The 15,574-nt window shown below is 57.7% G+C and overlaps 2 protein-coding genes across 18 annotated transcripts in view; both read left to right on the top strand.

The window, feature by feature from the left end:
* PIP5K1C (phosphatidylinositol-4-phosphate 5-kinase type 1 gamma) overlaps window positions 1-6,921 on the top strand; it is a 49,968-nt gene extending 43,047 nt beyond the window's left edge. For 6 of the 16 annotated variants that reach the window (XM_085562684.1, XM_085562683.1, XM_085562680.1 and 3 more), the window contains one exon: window positions 4,918-6,921. In XM_085562684.1, the coding sequence (XP_085418810.1) occupies window positions 4,918-4,920 (3 nt within the window). In that variant the 3' untranslated portion in view covers window positions 4,921-6,921. Of the gene's footprint in view, window positions 1-412; window positions 691-4,013; window positions 4,098-4,917 lie in introns of those variants that run through there. The other 10 variants (XM_021528216.4, XM_021528215.4, XM_021528214.4 and 7 more) reach the window with 3 other exon arrangements.
* A 2,454-nt stretch (window positions 6,922-9,375) lies between these two features.
* CACTIN (cactin, spliceosome C complex subunit) lies at window positions 9,376-15,207 on the top strand. 2 transcript variants are annotated; one of them, XM_021528296.3, is made up of 10 exons: window positions 9,376-9,585; window positions 9,862-10,345; window positions 11,167-11,262; window positions 12,177-12,322; window positions 12,419-12,581; window positions 12,686-12,803; window positions 13,016-13,208; window positions 13,534-13,656; window positions 13,791-14,059; window positions 14,523-15,207. In XM_021528296.3, the coding sequence occupies exons 1-10, from the start codon at window positions 9,383-9,385 to the stop codon at window positions 15,011-15,013; spliced, it is 2,286 nt and encodes a 761-aa protein (XP_021383971.2). In that variant the 5' UTR covers window positions 9,376-9,382; the 3' UTR covers window positions 15,014-15,207. The 2 variants fall into 2 exon arrangements, with proteins under 2 accessions (XP_021383971.2, XP_021383970.2); XM_021528295.3 differs by having other exon boundaries at window positions 13,767-14,059.
* Window positions 15,208-15,574: the final 367 nt, after the last annotated feature.

Genomic DNA, 15,574 nt, shown 5'->3' with positions numbered 1-15,574 from the left:
ACACGGCTGTCAGTATCCATTCCACGCAGTCGGGTGGGCAGTGGCTGCCTTGCACCACCTTGGTGTGGAGCACCTTGAGACCACGGTGCTGGGTGAGTTTTTGAATGCAGGGAACTGGATTAAACTTGGAGAACTCAGAACAGCATCTAGTGGGGCTCACACAGGTGGCACTCCTGCTGTGGATGTAGCTGTAGCTGTGCGGCTCTACTTCCAAATACAAGTGTTTATCTGGGCCAGCACATTTGCTCCTGGGACAAGCCAAGGTGATGTGGGTGCAACAGAGAGGTTCATCCTTCCTCAGCCAGAGATTTTGGCTGCTTTCCTGACACAAACATGGCCTAGACCCAGAGGGAGGTGGTTGCAGAGGGTGACCCTGGGCTCTGGTGAACTCCGGCTTTTCCTTTCCCTGCAGGCTGCATTAGGTGATGCAGTGGGAGTCTAGTGCTGAGCCAGGGAGTAAGTTGGTGGTTGGCAGCAGAGTGCCGTGAAGCCTGGCGCTGGTCCTCACTCAGCTCCCACAATGGCTGAGCAACTTCTGCAGACCAGAGAAGAAGTTTTTTAGCAACGTGTACCTGTCCCATGGATTCCCAGAGCACAGCTGAGTGCCTGTCCTGTGAGAGCTGAGCTCTCTCTCATGCCTGGGCACTGGAATCCTCATTAAAAGAGGTGCCTGGCTCCTCTCTGCTCTGACTTGTTGTTGTTGGTTCTGTGGTGCTGGACACGACCTGAACCCGTGCAATGGGCTCCTTTCTAAACTAAAATGCAGCATTGGCCTTTCGCTGGGCTCTTGTGACCCTGCTGCAGAGCTGCTCACTCATTGCCAAGTCACTCTGAGGCTTGTGGGAGCTGTGGAAAGAATCAGCCCTGTTTTACAGCTTGTTTGGGGTTGGATGCATGCTGTTCAAAATGCAAATGGCTCCTCTAACACTGCCCCCTCCTTGCCTGTGGATGGCAGCTCTGTGCAGGCAGATCCTGCCTGCTCCCCTGGCAAGTGTCTTCTAGTGAGGGTCAGCTGCTCTTCCTCCCTGTCCCTGGGCATATGAACTGCCCACAGCTTGAGGGACACCTCTATCCAAGAGAAAATTCTGCAGAGTGTGTTCACAGTGTGACTGACTGCTCATCAGCATTTCATACTTCATCTGAGTCTGAGTTTTGCATTAAATGTGTGTCGTGTGCTGTGGAGTGTTTATTACTGCTGGGATGAAGGGAAAAGCTGATCTGAGTTCCCATGGGTGCACTCCTTGGAAAACCACTTGAGCTGGAGCTCAGGTGAGGCTGCACACGTGCACTCAAGTAGCACCACAGCTGCTCCTGCAGGAGTGCTCAAGGGCAGTGGTGGGTAAAGGGATGGTGTGTGTGCAGAGGAGGATTTGGCCAGTCCCAGGAGACTGTGATCTGATGACTGGAAGTCTGCTCCTGGAGAGCACTTCATTCTCCTGTTTATCCCCAGGGAATTAAAGTGCAGAGTTGTGGCAGGGCATGGGCGCCGCTCTTCCCTGCACGGCTTTCCCACCTGCTCACTGTTCAGGCCTGGAGTTGCCCAACCCCTTGTTTTTTGCTTTCTCTTTCATCCTCTCTTTCACATCACCCTTTTTCTCCTCTGTTTCCTTTCTCACCTCACTTGTCCTGGGGCCACTCAGTTCACAGATGGGAGGTACTGGATTTATTCTCCCCGCCAGCGCAGACTCCGAACTACCTCGCATTCCTCTGGGATTGTAAGTGACCACGCCAGCACAACACGTAGGGGAGCAGAGCTGCAGCTTTGAAACACTGGAGCCAGCATCCCATTTCTCTCAACAGCTGGGGCTCTGGATTGAGTGGGAATTAGGAACCAGCCCAGCAGAAATTGAAATTACACCAGTGGATCTCCTTGTAGAATCTAAGAGAATAATGAGTTCTGTCCCTTTTCTGCAGGGATGGGCTGTAGTGTCACCCTGCCCTTGTGAAAACTGAGAGCAGTGAGGCCCAGGTTACCCAGAAAACCTGTGGTTGTCCTCTCTCCGGAAATGTCCAAGGTCAGATTGGATGGGCTTGAAGCAGCCTGGGATAGTGGAAGATGTCCCTGCCTGTGGCAAGGGGGGATATTAGGTGATCTTCCAACCCAAACTGTTCTGTGATTCTTAGTACCAGATCTGGCCAGAGAGGCAATGGGGCCTCTATAGGTGATGCAAGCTCAGCTCCCTCAGCCCAGGAAGAGGGTTTTAAAGGCACTATTAAGATGTTTTGAAGGTCCTAAAACTCCAATAGCACACAGAACTGTTTTGGCTTGTGGGGAGCAGCTCATAAACTAAATGAGGCAGGAGCTGGTGCTGGGTTAGGGCTAGTTTCAGCTCTCCAGCCCTTCTCAGCATCACCAGTGTGCTCCCTCCTCACTGACTATGTTCTATGAGCAGGGAGGATTTTCCTTTCCAAAAGATGCAGGGAGGCATTTGAGCATTTAGGGGCTGAATCTAGAGCTGAGATTGTTCTGGAGTTTAGCATTTACCTTCTTGTGCTTTGGGAGAGCTGCTGTCCCCAGGGTGTGGTGGCAGTGCTGCCAGAGCCTCGGTGGTGCAGCCTGGTGCTCCCATTTAGGTTACAGGCAGGGTGCATGGGGAAGCAGGGGCAGGAATGTGCCTCTGGCTGTTGCTGATTGGCATGAGGAAGGTGCTGCTGGGCAAACAGGCAACACCTCCTGCAGCCCCTCCTGCCCCAGCTGGGTTTGGCTGCTCTGGCACCGGGAGCGATAATGCCAAGCAATGGGTGCTCCTTTATCTCCCGCAGCTCCCCGCATGCATCAAAGCTCCTAAAAGGCTCTCAAAGAGACTGGCTGGAGCATGTGATTCAGTCAGGATGGATGAACCTTCATGAATGAAAAAGGATGTGGGACAAGTTTGATGTGGTGGGAAGGTTTCCTGTACCTCTGACAGAGCCCTGTGAGAAGCTCCAGACAGGGGCTTCTCAGCCTTCCTCCCAGCAGTCTCTGCTAATGGAGCTGCAGTTACTGGGGGCTTCAGCATGTGGAGCCCAGTGCTTCAAAGCTTCTCTGGCTTCTTGTAGTTCCTTGTACATTGTAGACTGTCACGCTCAGTTCCTGGGCTGGGAACACTGCAGGCTTCTTCCAAACACCCAGTTCTGCTTCTCTTCCTTTGCAGTGCCAGGCTGGGTCAAAGGGGGCAGTTTCTTATCTGTGGGAGCTCCTCTGGAGACAAAAGAGCCTATTTGCAGTGTAAATGGGGCCCCACTAGGAACAATGGAAGCAGAGACCAGCCCTTGAATCTGTGCTTTGTAGGCAGCAGTGTGTCTTGTCACAGCAAAGCCCAGTGCTATGATAACTGTCCCTCAAGGCACACCTCCTTCCTCTCATTCTTTCCAGGGTCCAGTTGTGTTTTGCCTTCTGTGTTGTACTTGTTCCCATCACTCCACTGTCCCCAAGATCTCAGCAATAATTGTTTCCTTTCTGTGGCCACCATGCTCCATGGTTTCACCCCAGCTCTGCTGCCTTCTGCAGAGAAGGAGGAACTCATAACAAACAAATCCAGTTTCCCTGTAAAAGACCTCCTGGACATCGGTTTGTAGCTTGCACAGGGCTCTGGAAATGGAAGGGTGAGAGCTGGTAGCAGGTAGCAGAAAAACAGAGCTGTCACTACTCTTAGGTAAGTCACTTCCCAAATCTCTCCGTTTCTATGGAGCCAGGATGATGCCATGGCCAGGAGCTGAGGTTTCCCTGACATCTCAAAAGCTCTAAAACTCTGTCCCTACAAGAGGAGAAGGTGTGCCACCCCCACTGCAGCTGGCACAGGTCCCGTGTCCCAGTTGGCAGGGAGCCAGTACGTGCTGAGGATGAGGAGGGCTCCTCTGCTGAGAGCTGGCTCTGGGCTCAGTGCTCTCCCTCCACGTGGACAGCTGTTCTTACTGTATTGTTTCCTGCTCTTTTTATTTTCTCCTTTTATTTTTTCCTCTTCTCTCCTTTGCTCCCTGCTCTGCTGCTGCTCTCCCTGCATTCTCCCTGCCGTCTCTGGCCACTCTGGCAGCCGACAGACGAGAGGAGTTGGGTTTACTCCCCGCTCCACTATAGCACTCAGCTCCACTCTGTCTCCGATGAGGAGAGCGATACAGTAAGTGTCCAACAGCCGTGTGCCGGGTGCCCGCTGGGTCGAGGTCGGAGTTTATGCTCCTTCTGCAAGGTCAGCTTGGCCTCTGGCAGCGTGGGGCTCGTGCATGGCTGCAGCAGAGTCCAGCTGCCTCTCAGGTCAGCTCTGTGCTGGCAGAGCCCTGGCCTGCTCAGCAAGGGCTGTGGCTTATTCCAGTTGTTTGGTGCAGGAAAAACTTCGGGGAGTTCAGGTTTCCCGGACATGTTGCCGTTTCTGGAGGATGTAGAACATCCTCTGATTGTGCTGGGCAGCTGGCAGGACACAGACCTGACAGATGTGGTCAACGGTGCTCAGGGGTTTATCCTCTTTCCTCTCATGACCAGAAAGACATTGAGGGGCTGAGGCATGTCCTGAGAAGTGAGTGGATATGGGGAAGGGCTGTAACACAAGTGAGATGAGGAGGGTCTCAGCCTGGAGAAAAGGAAGCTCAGGGGAGACCTCACTCTCCACAACTCCCTGACAGGAAGGTGCAGCCAGGTGGGGGTCAGATTCTGCTCCCAGGGAACAAGGGACAGAATAGGAGGAAACAGCCTCAAGCTGTGCTAGGGGAGGTTTAGGTTGGATATTTGGTAAAATCTTGAGTGAAAGGGAATTGTCAGGTATTGGAACAGGCTGCCTAGGCATCACTGTCCCTGGAAGTGTTCAAATGATGTGTGGTTGTGGCACTTGGGGACACGGGTTGGTGGTGGTGCTGGGCTGATGGCTGAATTTGGTATTCTTGGAGGTCTTTTCCCACCTTAACAATTCCATGATTCTGTGACTCTGTTCTCTCTGCCTCTTGCAGTAATCTCTATGCAGACACAGAAGTCCCAGAGAGCAGCGATTCCCTCTGCAGGTCGATGTGTTCCCTTTTCGTTGATGCAGCCATTCCAGTGGGAAGGGGAAGAGCTTGCTGACACCAGTATTGCTGCACTGCAGGATCCCAGGCACTGCGTTTCAGAATGGAGCAAAACTATAACCATGTATTTCTACTTACCCCAGACGTGGGCAGCAAAGAAACCACCCGCTCACCCGCAGCTCCCAGCAGAGAATTCTAGCTGGGTGTAGAGAATCCTGGGTAGTAACACAGTGTTTTCCAGATGTGCACTACCATAGCTACCTATCCATGTGTGATACTGTGAACCTTTTTAATTTTTTAATCATGTATTTATTTCTTTTATCTTTGCACAGAGACAGCACAAATGTGCTTTTTTAAACATTTAGTTTACTGCACTTTTTTTTTTTCCTTTTTCTTTTTTTTTTTTTTTCTTTGTCATATATTTGTGCATCAAAAAGGAGCATGAGACTTCACCGAAGAATGGGTAGGAGCACGTTGCTGGGGAGGGCAGGGAGCGGAGTGGCTTCATGTGAGGCAGCAGTGTGGTCTCACCAACTGAGGGAGTCAGGAGGTTTAAGGCTGTCCAGACACTGCCACAGTTTTTCCAAGTGGCCCAAGGCGAATCACTAAACCACTCTGTGCCTCGGTTTCCCCCGTGCTAATGGGTGCACAGTACCTGCTTCCGTTATAGCACTTAAACCCTGGGATGAAAGGTGCTATGAAAATGAAATGTATTAAAGGCCATGGAATAGAATTGCTCCCATGTTACCATAGTCCAAAGTAGCCATGCCAATTCACTTGGATCCAAACTCTCTAGTGACTTCTCCTGTCTGTGACACTGTGCGGGACAGCACACAGTGCACACAGCTCCTGGTGCCAGCGACGTGGACTCCTCAGCTCTCCTCGAAGTCGTGATGGGTTCCACCTTCACCCTGTGCTGTACTGCTGCGCCTCCCTTCCCTCTGTGCTTGGAGTCACACCTCATCCAACTGGCCACCGCCTGCTCCAGCCCCGCAGGCACGGACAGAAGGGAACTGGGCACCTGCCAAGCCTGGCCACATTGGAGGGCAAGTTCCCCACTCTGCCCAGCCCACGTGGGGCTTGTCCAGACCCTGCATCCTCGTGGAGCCACTCAGCCCCTCACGTGCTCCTGGGTGTACCCTGGGGTCACGGACACTGGGTTCACACGTCCCCTGCGCCCCTCAGGGCAGGCAGGGACACGAGGGCACGTCCACTCACTGGAGGCAGGAATGGGAGCCTGGCTCTGCCATGGAATTGTGCCAGCACTGCTGTGCTCACGGACTCTTGGACAGAAAGCTGGGTGACTGGTTGTTGCCTGGGGTCTGCTGGTGGAAATCCCTGCTGCCGGTGTCTGAGAGGGTTTGTTTTGCAAGGGCTGTGGGCTATAGGTGAGAGAATTTGATGTCACGGGGTGGTGTTCAGGCTCATCCATCAGCAGCACACATATCATAGCATAGTCTGGAATCCAGCAATCCTGTCTCCATCTCCCAGAGAGAACACAGGAAATCCTTTAGACCAGAGGGAGACAGGTCTTGTTCGTTTGCTTTATGAACCTTGCTTGAGAAAGAGTCTCTTTATTCCCTTTACAATCTTCACTGTCCTTGGGATTCCAGGTAGAAGGGTGGGGAAGCGGGACCCTGCTCTCAGGCCTCAGTCCCCAGTCCCCACAATCTCTTCACAGCAGCACTCAGGAGCAGTTAATGTTGGGTCCCAGAAGGTAGCTGGGCTGATGGGAAGCTCTTGATTTTGTACTGTACTGAAGTTAGAATCTTCAGGAATTGATGTTTTTTTCTTGCCCAGAATACAGGACCTGGACTTCCCTTCCCTGCCTGTAGATGAAAAAGGCTGTGAGTTGTGCTTCTTGGGAGCACAGTCTGGGGATTGTGCAAGTTGCTGCTGTTCATGTATCCATGTATTTACCAAATAGTCTATCAAAAGTCTCTCCAGAAACTCTCCCCTTTCTGTTGCTGCTTGGCAGCTCATTCTCCCAGCTGCAGCTCCTGTCCCATCCCACCTTCCTGTACCACCCGGGGGGCTCTGCAGGCTGGGGGGGCTCAGGGGTTGGTGGAGGGGAATGGGAGCCATGCAATGCCTACAGCCTCACCTGCCTTTGGGCTCAAGGCAAGGAGCGTCAAAAAGCTGAAATTCAACCGCTTTTTCCTCTAGCAATGTGTGTAGAATGGCCAGAGGAAGGCACATGCCTGCTGCTGCAGCTGCTGCTGTTGGGTGCTGTGCTGGTTGAGGGGGCTCTGGGGGGAACCAGGGTGGGCTGGAGCTGTTCTGACCCAGGCCCCTGCTCTGGGACCACATCAGTCAGGGGTTAGAGGGTTTGGCCTCATCAGGACTTTCCAGCCACCTGAAATCAAACATCTTTTTTGAGGTGGTTCAGGCATCATTGATGGAGATTTTATTCCTTCCCCTCATTTCTAGGGAGTCTCTAAAGCTGCTTGGTGTGTGTGTGCTGGGAGTGTCCCAGAGAAAGCTTTGTGAGCTGGAGCTGTGCTTGGGTCCCGAGAGAGGGGTTGAACCCAGAGCTCCTGCAGCATGTTCATTCAATTCAAAGAATTGTCTTCCCTTTTTGATATGATCCTTGTGCAGTTCTGAAATGCTTGACCCTTTGGAGGAGGTCTGGATGGGCTGGGGTGGTCCTGTAAGAGCAGAGGCAAACAGCTTTGTCAAGGGGACAAGGAGTTCCTGTAAGGTAGATGTTGATCTAAAGGAAACTGCCCCTGTTCAGGCTGGCACAATCCCTGCCGTGTCACCTCCTGTCCCAGCAATTCCAGTGCTGGGGAAACTGCTTCCCACAGAGGCTGAAAGGCCCTTGGATTTTAGAGCTCATTCTTGGCCCCCTCTGCATGGCCAAGGGAGCAGCAGAAGCTCTGGAGCATATCACAGGCACAGCCAGTGCTGCCTGGGCAGGAACAGCACTTGCCCATGGCAAAGAGCATCCTTGTTCGCAATGTTCCTCCATCTGCACTTCAGCTCATGCTGGACTTGCGGTGTTGTTCTCTGCCAGGCTCCCTTTAGTGACCCAGCAGGTGCTGTCCATGCTCTCCACCATTAAAGGAGGCACCAGGAGTCTTGTATGCTGAGCTTTGACCCCGCAGGACAGCCCCTTCCCACACAGGTCTGTGCCAGCGCTGTCCTTCATCCCCAAGGTCCCAGCTGGGATCTCAGACTCTGTGACCATTGCCTGGTGCTGGGGCTGCAGGTGAGCTCTCCCTGACAGGTATGAGGCTGGCAGGAGAAAATGGGATCTCTGTCCTTGAGTTTGCAGTCAGGCTCCTGTAAAGGCTCTGGGGCAAACCCAGGAGCCCGTAGAGACCCTCAACACACGCAGAGAGGATGCAGCTTTGGGTTGCCGCTGCCTCTCCAGCCACGTGTCCTGGAATTGCACGTTGGGGAGTTTTTCAGTGAAGGCAGAGCACTCACAGGCCTTGGTCCAAGGCAGGCAGAGGCGTTTGCAGGGCTCCATCGCCCCTGCATTCCCCTTCTCGTTCCCAGCCACTGCTCCAGAGCCTCCCGAATGGACAAGGAGAAAGCCAGGGCTGAGGCGGCGTCTTGGGTCATGCCTGAGGGGTTTTCTGGCCATGCCAACCCGCGCCAAGTCTGTCCTGGTGGCTGTCGCTGTTCCCACCCCAGTCTGTCCTGGTGGCTGTCCCCGCGGATGTCGCTGTTCCCACGCGTGTCCGTGTGCCGAAAGGCGGGGACGCCGATGTTGGGGTGTGACCCCATCTGTGCTCCGGGGGCTCGAGGCCTGGGCGCCGTTTTTCTTTCCTCGGTGGTTTTGAGGGTTTTTCCCCTCCTCCTCCGGGGAGCCCCTTTGCCAGAGCTCTGTACCCGCTCCGGTGCAGCGTTCCCAGCGCTGCTCTGTGCCGAGCACACAGCTCCGTGCCGCTCCGGTGCAGCGTTCCCGGCACACGGCACACAGCTCCGTGCCGCTCCGGTGCAGCGTTCCCGGCACACGGCACACAGCTCCGTGCCGCTCCGGTGCAGCGTTCCCAGCACACAGCTCTGCGCCGCTCCGGTGCAGCGTTCCCGGCACACGGCACACAGCTCCGTGCCGCTCCGGTGCAGCGTTCCCGGCACACGGCACACAGCTCCGTGCCGCTCCGGTGCAGCGTTCCCGGCACACGGCACACAGCTCCGTGCCGCTCCGGTGCAGCGTTCCCGGCACACGGCACACAGCTCCGTGCCGCTCCGTCCCGGTCTCTCCGCCGCGGGCGCGCCCGGCCCGGGCAGGGAGGGGATCGGGACAGGCCCCGCCCCCGGCGCGGGGCTGCCCGCCGCCCGCCTGTGTGCGCCGGGGCCGCTGCCGGGGCGGGGCGGGCGCAGGCGGGCGGCGGGGCAGCCCGGTGAGCTGAGGCCCCGCGAGGCCCCGCGAGGCCCCGGGGCGGGGCCGCCGCTGCCGATGGGCTCCGGGCCGCGCAGCCCGGGCCGGGGCGGCCGCTCCGAGCGGGACCGGGAGCGGGAAAGGGACCGGGAAAAGGAGCGGGACCGGGAAAGGGAAAAGGAACGGGACCGGGAGCGGGATCGCGGGCGCTCGCGCTCTGGGAGCCACGGGCGGCGACACCACAGCCGGAGCCGGGGCCGACGCCGGGAGCCGAGCTCGGGGTGAGTGCGCGCCTGGCCCCGAGCGGCTGTGGGGAGGGAGCGGGCCGGGGCAGCGGGGCCCCTCCCGGCCCCGCCCGCACCGCCGGGCCCGGTGGGGCCGCGAGGGGCGGCTCGGGCCCGCCGGTCGCGGGGAGGGACCCGGGGCGGGCAGGGCCGGGCCGCGGGTGCCGCTCGCTGTCCCGGCGCTGCCGGTGGCGCCGGTGCCGGGCCGGCCTCGCCTGCGGCGGGAGACGCTCCGTGCCCTCCTCCCGCTGAAGGCCGGCTGTGCCCCCCCAGCTCGGACTCCGGCGATGAGAGACAGAAATGGAAAAAGAAGAAAAGAAGCCGCAGCCGGGACCGGCACCGTAAGGACCGGAGGAAACAGCGCTCCCGGTCCCGGGGCCGCTCCTCCGGCTCCAGCCCGGAGCGCGGGCGGGACAGGGCAGCGCGGAGCCGGGAGCGGCGCCGCAGGAGAGATGGATCCAAGTCCTCCGTGTCCTCCGTCAGCTCCCCCTCCCCGCCGCGGCCCCGGGAGGAGCCGGGGCAGCAGCTGAGCCTGCAGGAGCGGCTGAGGCTGAGGGAGGAGAAGAAGAAACAGGCGGCTCTGATGAAGGCCCTGGAAACGCCCGAGGAGAAGCGGGCACGGAGGCTGGCCAAAAAGGAAGCCAAGGAGAGAAAGAAGCGGGAGAAGATGGGCTGGGGTGAGGAGTACATGGGCTACACCAACACGGACAATCCCTTCGGGGACAACAACCTGCTGGGCACCTTCATCTGGAGCAAGGTGAGCTCTGCCCTGGCCCTGCAGCCAAATGGAACAGGCAGGGGGAGGCAGGGGGATCTGTGCCTCAGGTGGGGTCTGTATCCAGGGCGGTGAGATAAGATGGGTCAAGGGCAGGAGAGGGTCTGGGAGCTGCAGGCTGAGTGCTGGGTGACATTTATTGAGTCAGGGACATGACAATGGTCACGGGAATGCTGCACTTCTGCTGTAGGAATGGCAGAGAGCTGGGGGTGTTCAGGGTTAAGGAGAAGAGAAGGCTCTGGGAAGACCTTAGAGCTCCTTCCAGTGGCTACAGAGGCCCCAGGAGAGCAGGAGAAGAACTTGACAAGGACCTGGAGGGACAGGACACAGCGAATGGCTCCCAGTGCCAGAGGGCAGGGCTGGATGGGAGATTGGGCAGGAATTGTTCCCTGGCAGGGTGGGCAGGCCCTGGCACAGGGTGCCCAGAGCAGCTGTGGCTGCCCCTGGATCCCTGGCAGTGCCCAAGGCCAGGCTGGATGGGTTTTGGAGCAGCCTGGGACAGTGGGAGGTGTCCCTGCCATGGCAGGAGGTAGAACAAGATGACCTTTAAGGTACCTTCCCTCATGACACCGTGATGCTGTTGTGCTGGCACTCACCTCACCAAGCCAGGTGGGCTATATGGGCTGAGCCTGGGTTTGCTGAGGGGCTTCAGGAGCAGCATTTGAGTGATTTAGAGACTTTCAACAGGATCAGACCTCACTCGAGCAGCAGAAATGGGTGAAGGGAGTAGCAGTTGCTGGCCAGTGAGGGGCTGTGTTGGTCCTTGGGTCCTTTCACAGCTTCCCTCGGTTATTCTGTTTAAGGCACTGGAAAAGAAAGGCATCAGCCATCTGGATGAGAAGGACCTGAAGGAGAGGAACAAGCGAATCCAGGAGGACAATCGTCTGGAGCTGCAGAAGGTGGGATAAGATGTTCTTTTCCATGTCACTGAGAACCCTGTTTACAGCCTGGTTTGAGGAAAATGCCACGCTCCGGCATGGTGTGGGTGAAAGGAGGCAGAGATCTCTGAAGTTTGCTCTTGGGGAAAGAGGTTTATTGGGGGTGCAGGAGGGTCCTGCCTCGTGCTCCCAGACACAGCACGTGGCTGGGCCTGAGAGGGTGGGGGAGGAGAGAGACAAAAGGAGGGTTTGGGAGAGGGGAAGCTCCAAGGGAGGGAAGGAGGTTCCAGGAGGGGAGGAAGTTCCAAGATGGGGGAAGAGGTTCCAAGAGGGCGCGTGGCCCCTCAGAGACCCCTTATCAGGAGAGCTTTGAGGTGGGTTGGGATGAGGCATATCCAATGGGGTTACAGACACTGATGTTTTAGGGGAGGGTACAGAGGTGTGGGATGAGCCATACATCTTTTGGGGGTGGGATGGAACAGTCCGTTTCACCCCAGGACTCATCTAAAGGCAGGGCTGTCATCCAGCTAGCTGGGAGAACTGTTCTCATCCTAGATGTATTATTTATGAACAATTATATTTATCTATCATCTGCAACACTAGCTCTCACTGGGAAGTCCCCATTTTCTTCTCCTGTGTGTGTCTAGTCTGTAGGATTGTGGGAGTCATAGAACCCTGGCTCCTGCTGTTCCAGGATGAGAAACTTCTTGCCTTAGGTTTGAGCCCAGGAGCTCAGGAGGTGCTGAGGAAGACAGTGCCAGGTCATGACACTGAGGCACTCAGCTGTGCCTGTGTCCCCTGTCTCCCACAGGGCTGGCAGGAGCCAAGGCAACTCAGGGATGGCTCATGGTATGGCTGTGTCCTGGAGCAGGTGCCGGTGGTGCCTGCACAGGCGCCCACCCGCAGTGGCCTCACAGCTCTGTCACCCTGGGCAGGTGAAGCAGCTGCGCCTGGAGCGGGAGCGGGAAAAAGCCATGCGGGAGCAGGAGCTGGAGATGCTGCAGCGGGAGAAGGAGGCTGAGCACTTCAAAACCTGGGAAGAGCAGGAGGACAACTTCCACTTGCAGCAGGCCAAGCTGCGGTAGGTGTGCACCTGCTCAGAGCCAGGCCTGGCAGGGAGCAGAGGATGGCACTGCTCAGTGTCCCCCATGTCCCTCTGTTCCTGCGCCTTCGCCAGGTCCAAGATCCGGATTCGGGATGGGAGGGCAAAACCCATTGATCTTCTGGCCAAGTACATCAGCGCAGAGGACGATGACCTGGCGGTGGAGATGCACGAACCCTACACCTTCCTCAACGGCTTGACCGTGTCCGACATGGAGGACCTGGTGGAGGACATCCAGGTGCCTGCTCTGCTGCCCTTCTGCCTGGGCTCAGAGCTTCTCTACTAGCTCTGCTCTCCTGTCCCTGGTGTGGAGCAGGTGCCTGATGTGTCTTCTGCCTGCAGGTGTACATGGAGCTGGAGCAAGGAAAGAACGTGGACTTCTGGAGGGACATGACCATCATCACGGAGGATGAGATCGCCAAGCTCCGCAAGCTGGAGGCCTCCGGGAAAGGAGGACCAGGTGAGCAGGAGAGCAGAGCCTGGTGTGGGTGTCGGGGTGAGGGGTGGGTCATGCAGGGCACTGTGTGTGCTCAGGCTCAGAGGGGCTCTCTTGGACCTGCTGGATGGAGGCTGTGGAGCTGTCCCTGGCCAGGGTGCGCTGGCTGCTGTCAGAGAACCGGGGTGAGCGCAGCTGAGAGCCCCGAGCCCGACCGGCTGCCCTCACCTGTCCAGGGGAGCGTCGGGATGGCGTCAATGCCTCGGTCAGCTCAGACGTGCAGTCCGTGTTCAAGGGGAAGACGTACAACCAGCTGCAAGCCCTGTACCAGGGCATTGAGAGCAAGATCCGGGCAGGAGGGCCCAACCTGGACATCGGGTACTGGGAGAGCCTCCTGCAGCAGCTGAAGGCTTACATGGCTCGGGCCAGGTGAGAGCAGAGAGTGGGGGCAGTGCAGACACTGCCGTGGGCAGAGCTGGGGAGGCATAAACCCAGTTGGAGGGGGGAATGGGGGAGGGTGTTCTGCCTTCTCTGAGATGGCTGATTTCCAAGAGGGGAGCAGGGTGGGACACCCAGTCCGTTATGCAGCGGTGATGTTTAGTGAGGTCTCCAAGAGAACTGAACTGGGGCTTTTTCAGCCCAAAGCCATCCAAGCCCAGCAGGTTTCTGCCCATGGAGGTGGGTGTCAAAGCTTTTGGCAGTGGGAGTGAGGTGGTTCTGCTGGCTGGGACCCGACAGCTCCTCTCCTCCTCAGGCTGCGGGAGCGGCACCAGGACGTGCTGCGTCAGAAGTTGTACAAGCTGAAGCAGGAGCAGGGTGTGGAGAGCGAACCGCTCTTCCCCATCATCAAGCGGGAGCCAGCTTCCCCCAGTGACAGGTGAGCAAACTCCTGGGCCTGTCCCTGGGCACAAAGGCAGTCCTGTGCCCTCGCCCTTCCCCAGGCAGAGCTCAGGTGAGCAGCCAACGAGGGTACCATCCCCGTCCCAGTCCTCTCTTCTCCCTTCCATGCAGGCTGGATCCCGAGGAGAGCCTTGAGGCACAGCCAGGGCCATCCTCAGAGCCAGAGGCAGAGCAGGACACAGAGGCCAAAGGAGAGGCAGAGGGGGAGGCTGTGCTGATGGAGGAGGATCTGATCCAGCAGAGCCTGGATGACTACGACGCGGGCAAGTACAGCCCCCGGCTGCTGGGCCCCAGCGAGCTGCCCTTCGATGCCCACGTGCTGGAGGCCGAGGAGGACACGCACCGGCTGCTGCTCCTGCGCCAGCAGCTCCAGGTGACAGGTGAGCCCCAGGGCAGGCCCTGCACCCGCCACCTTTGCAGCCTGCCCAGCATGGGGGACATGCAGAGATTCGGGGTGCAGGACTGGAGGGGACACTGCCCTCAGGAAAGGGCAAGAACTTCATCTGGGTCAGGCACCCAGAGCTGACCTGGCAGAGGGGTGCTGGAGCAAAGGGCACTGTGGCCTGGGCAGGAGCCCGGAGATGGTGTTCAGGCTGCTGGTGCTCCCTGGGGGACCTGCCTCACTACCGCCAAGGTGTTTGGGTGCAGACAGGCAGGAGGGGTGTTTTGGTTGAGTTTTCCAGCACAATTCTGCTCAGAGCCTGCAGGGCAGCCCGTGCATTCCTGTATCCAGTTCTGCATCCTCTGCACAGCATCTCCTTCTCTACATGCCTTGGAGCAGTGTCTCACAGCCCAGGCCTGGCTGGCACTGCAGAACCTGATGTCACCTCTCCTCCCCTATAGGTGACGCTTCCGAGAGCACCGACGACATCTTCTTCCGCAAGGCCAAGGAGGGCATGGGCGCGGACGAGGCGCAGTTCAGCGTGGAGATGCCGCTCACGGGCAAGGCCTATCTGTGGGCTGACAAGTACCGGCCCCGCAAGCCCCGCTTCTTCAACCGTGTGCACACAGGCTTCGAGTGGAACAAGTACAACCAGACCCACTACGACTTCGACAACCCTCCCCCCAAGATCGTGCAGGGCTATAAGTTCAACATCTTCTACCCCGACCTCATTGACAAGCGCTCGACGCCCGAGTACTTCCTGGAGGCCTGCCAGGACAACAAGGACTTCGCCATCCTGCGCTTCCATGCCGGGCCACCCTATGAGGACATCGCCTTCAAGATTGTCAACAGGGAGTGGGAGTACTCCCACCGCCACGGCTTCCGCTGCCAGTTTGCCAATGGCATCTTCCAGCTCTGGTTCCACTTCAAGCGTTACCGGTACCGCCGGTGAGGCCTCGGCGCCCTCAGACTCCTGGCAGGGACGGGCAGGAGCTCTCGTCCCACGGCACATACACTGTTCTATGCATGGCCCCAAGGCCTGGCCCAGCACTGGCCATGTTCCTGAGGCTTTTCTCTGTCTTTGCATTTATCATGAAGGACCGTGAGTCTTTGGTGTAAATAAAATAAGGGTTGTTTTAGCCATGAGATCCTGGGCATGGGCATCCCCATTGCTCCTGCCTGACATCACCAGCCAGTACTATACCGGGCCAGCATGGGGAGCTCCCCTGGGTAGTGCTTGGGCTGGGTGTCCTCACCCCTGTGTCTCTGGGGCTGTTACCCCATCCCCACATGTGCTCCTTGCCCTTCTCCAGCCTCCTCCCACTCCCAACACTTTCCCCTTTTCAGTGCCAGACCAGTCCAGCTGCTGCTCCCCAGCTGGAGTCACAGGGCCCTTGACTGCACCAGCTCAGCACTGCCCTGTGTCCTGCTTCATAGAGGGCCCCCTCACCCTCCCCCAGGCCCCATTCCTGGCACGTCGTCCCCTGGGATCTGCCTTCCCCAGCCTGGGAGC

The sequence above is a fragment of the Lonchura striata genome, chromosome 28 (genome assembly GCF_050655825.1).
Source record: "Lonchura striata isolate lonStrDom1 chromosome 28, ASM5065582v1, whole genome shotgun sequence".
Taxonomy (NCBI): Eukaryota; Metazoa; Chordata; class Aves; order Passeriformes; family Estrildidae; genus Lonchura; species Lonchura striata.
Note: the sequence above shows the minus strand (reverse complement) of the source record. Positions and strands in the feature narration are given on the sequence as shown.

Excerpts from the sequence above, each read along its gene's own strand:
- CACTIN (XM_021528295.3), top strand. The coding sequence starts at position 9,383 with ATGGGCTCCGGGCCGCGCAGCCCGGGCCGGGGCGGCCGCTCCGAGCGG. Across the intron at positions 9,586-9,861 it reads CGCCGGGAGCCGAGCTCGGG|CTCGGACTCCGGCGATGAGA; the intron begins GTGAGTGCGCGC and ends GTGCCCCCCCAG. Across the intron at positions 11,263-12,176 it reads ATCGTCTGGAGCTGCAGAAG|GTGAAGCAGCTGCGCCTGGA; the intron begins GTGGGATAAGAT and ends CACCCTGGGCAG.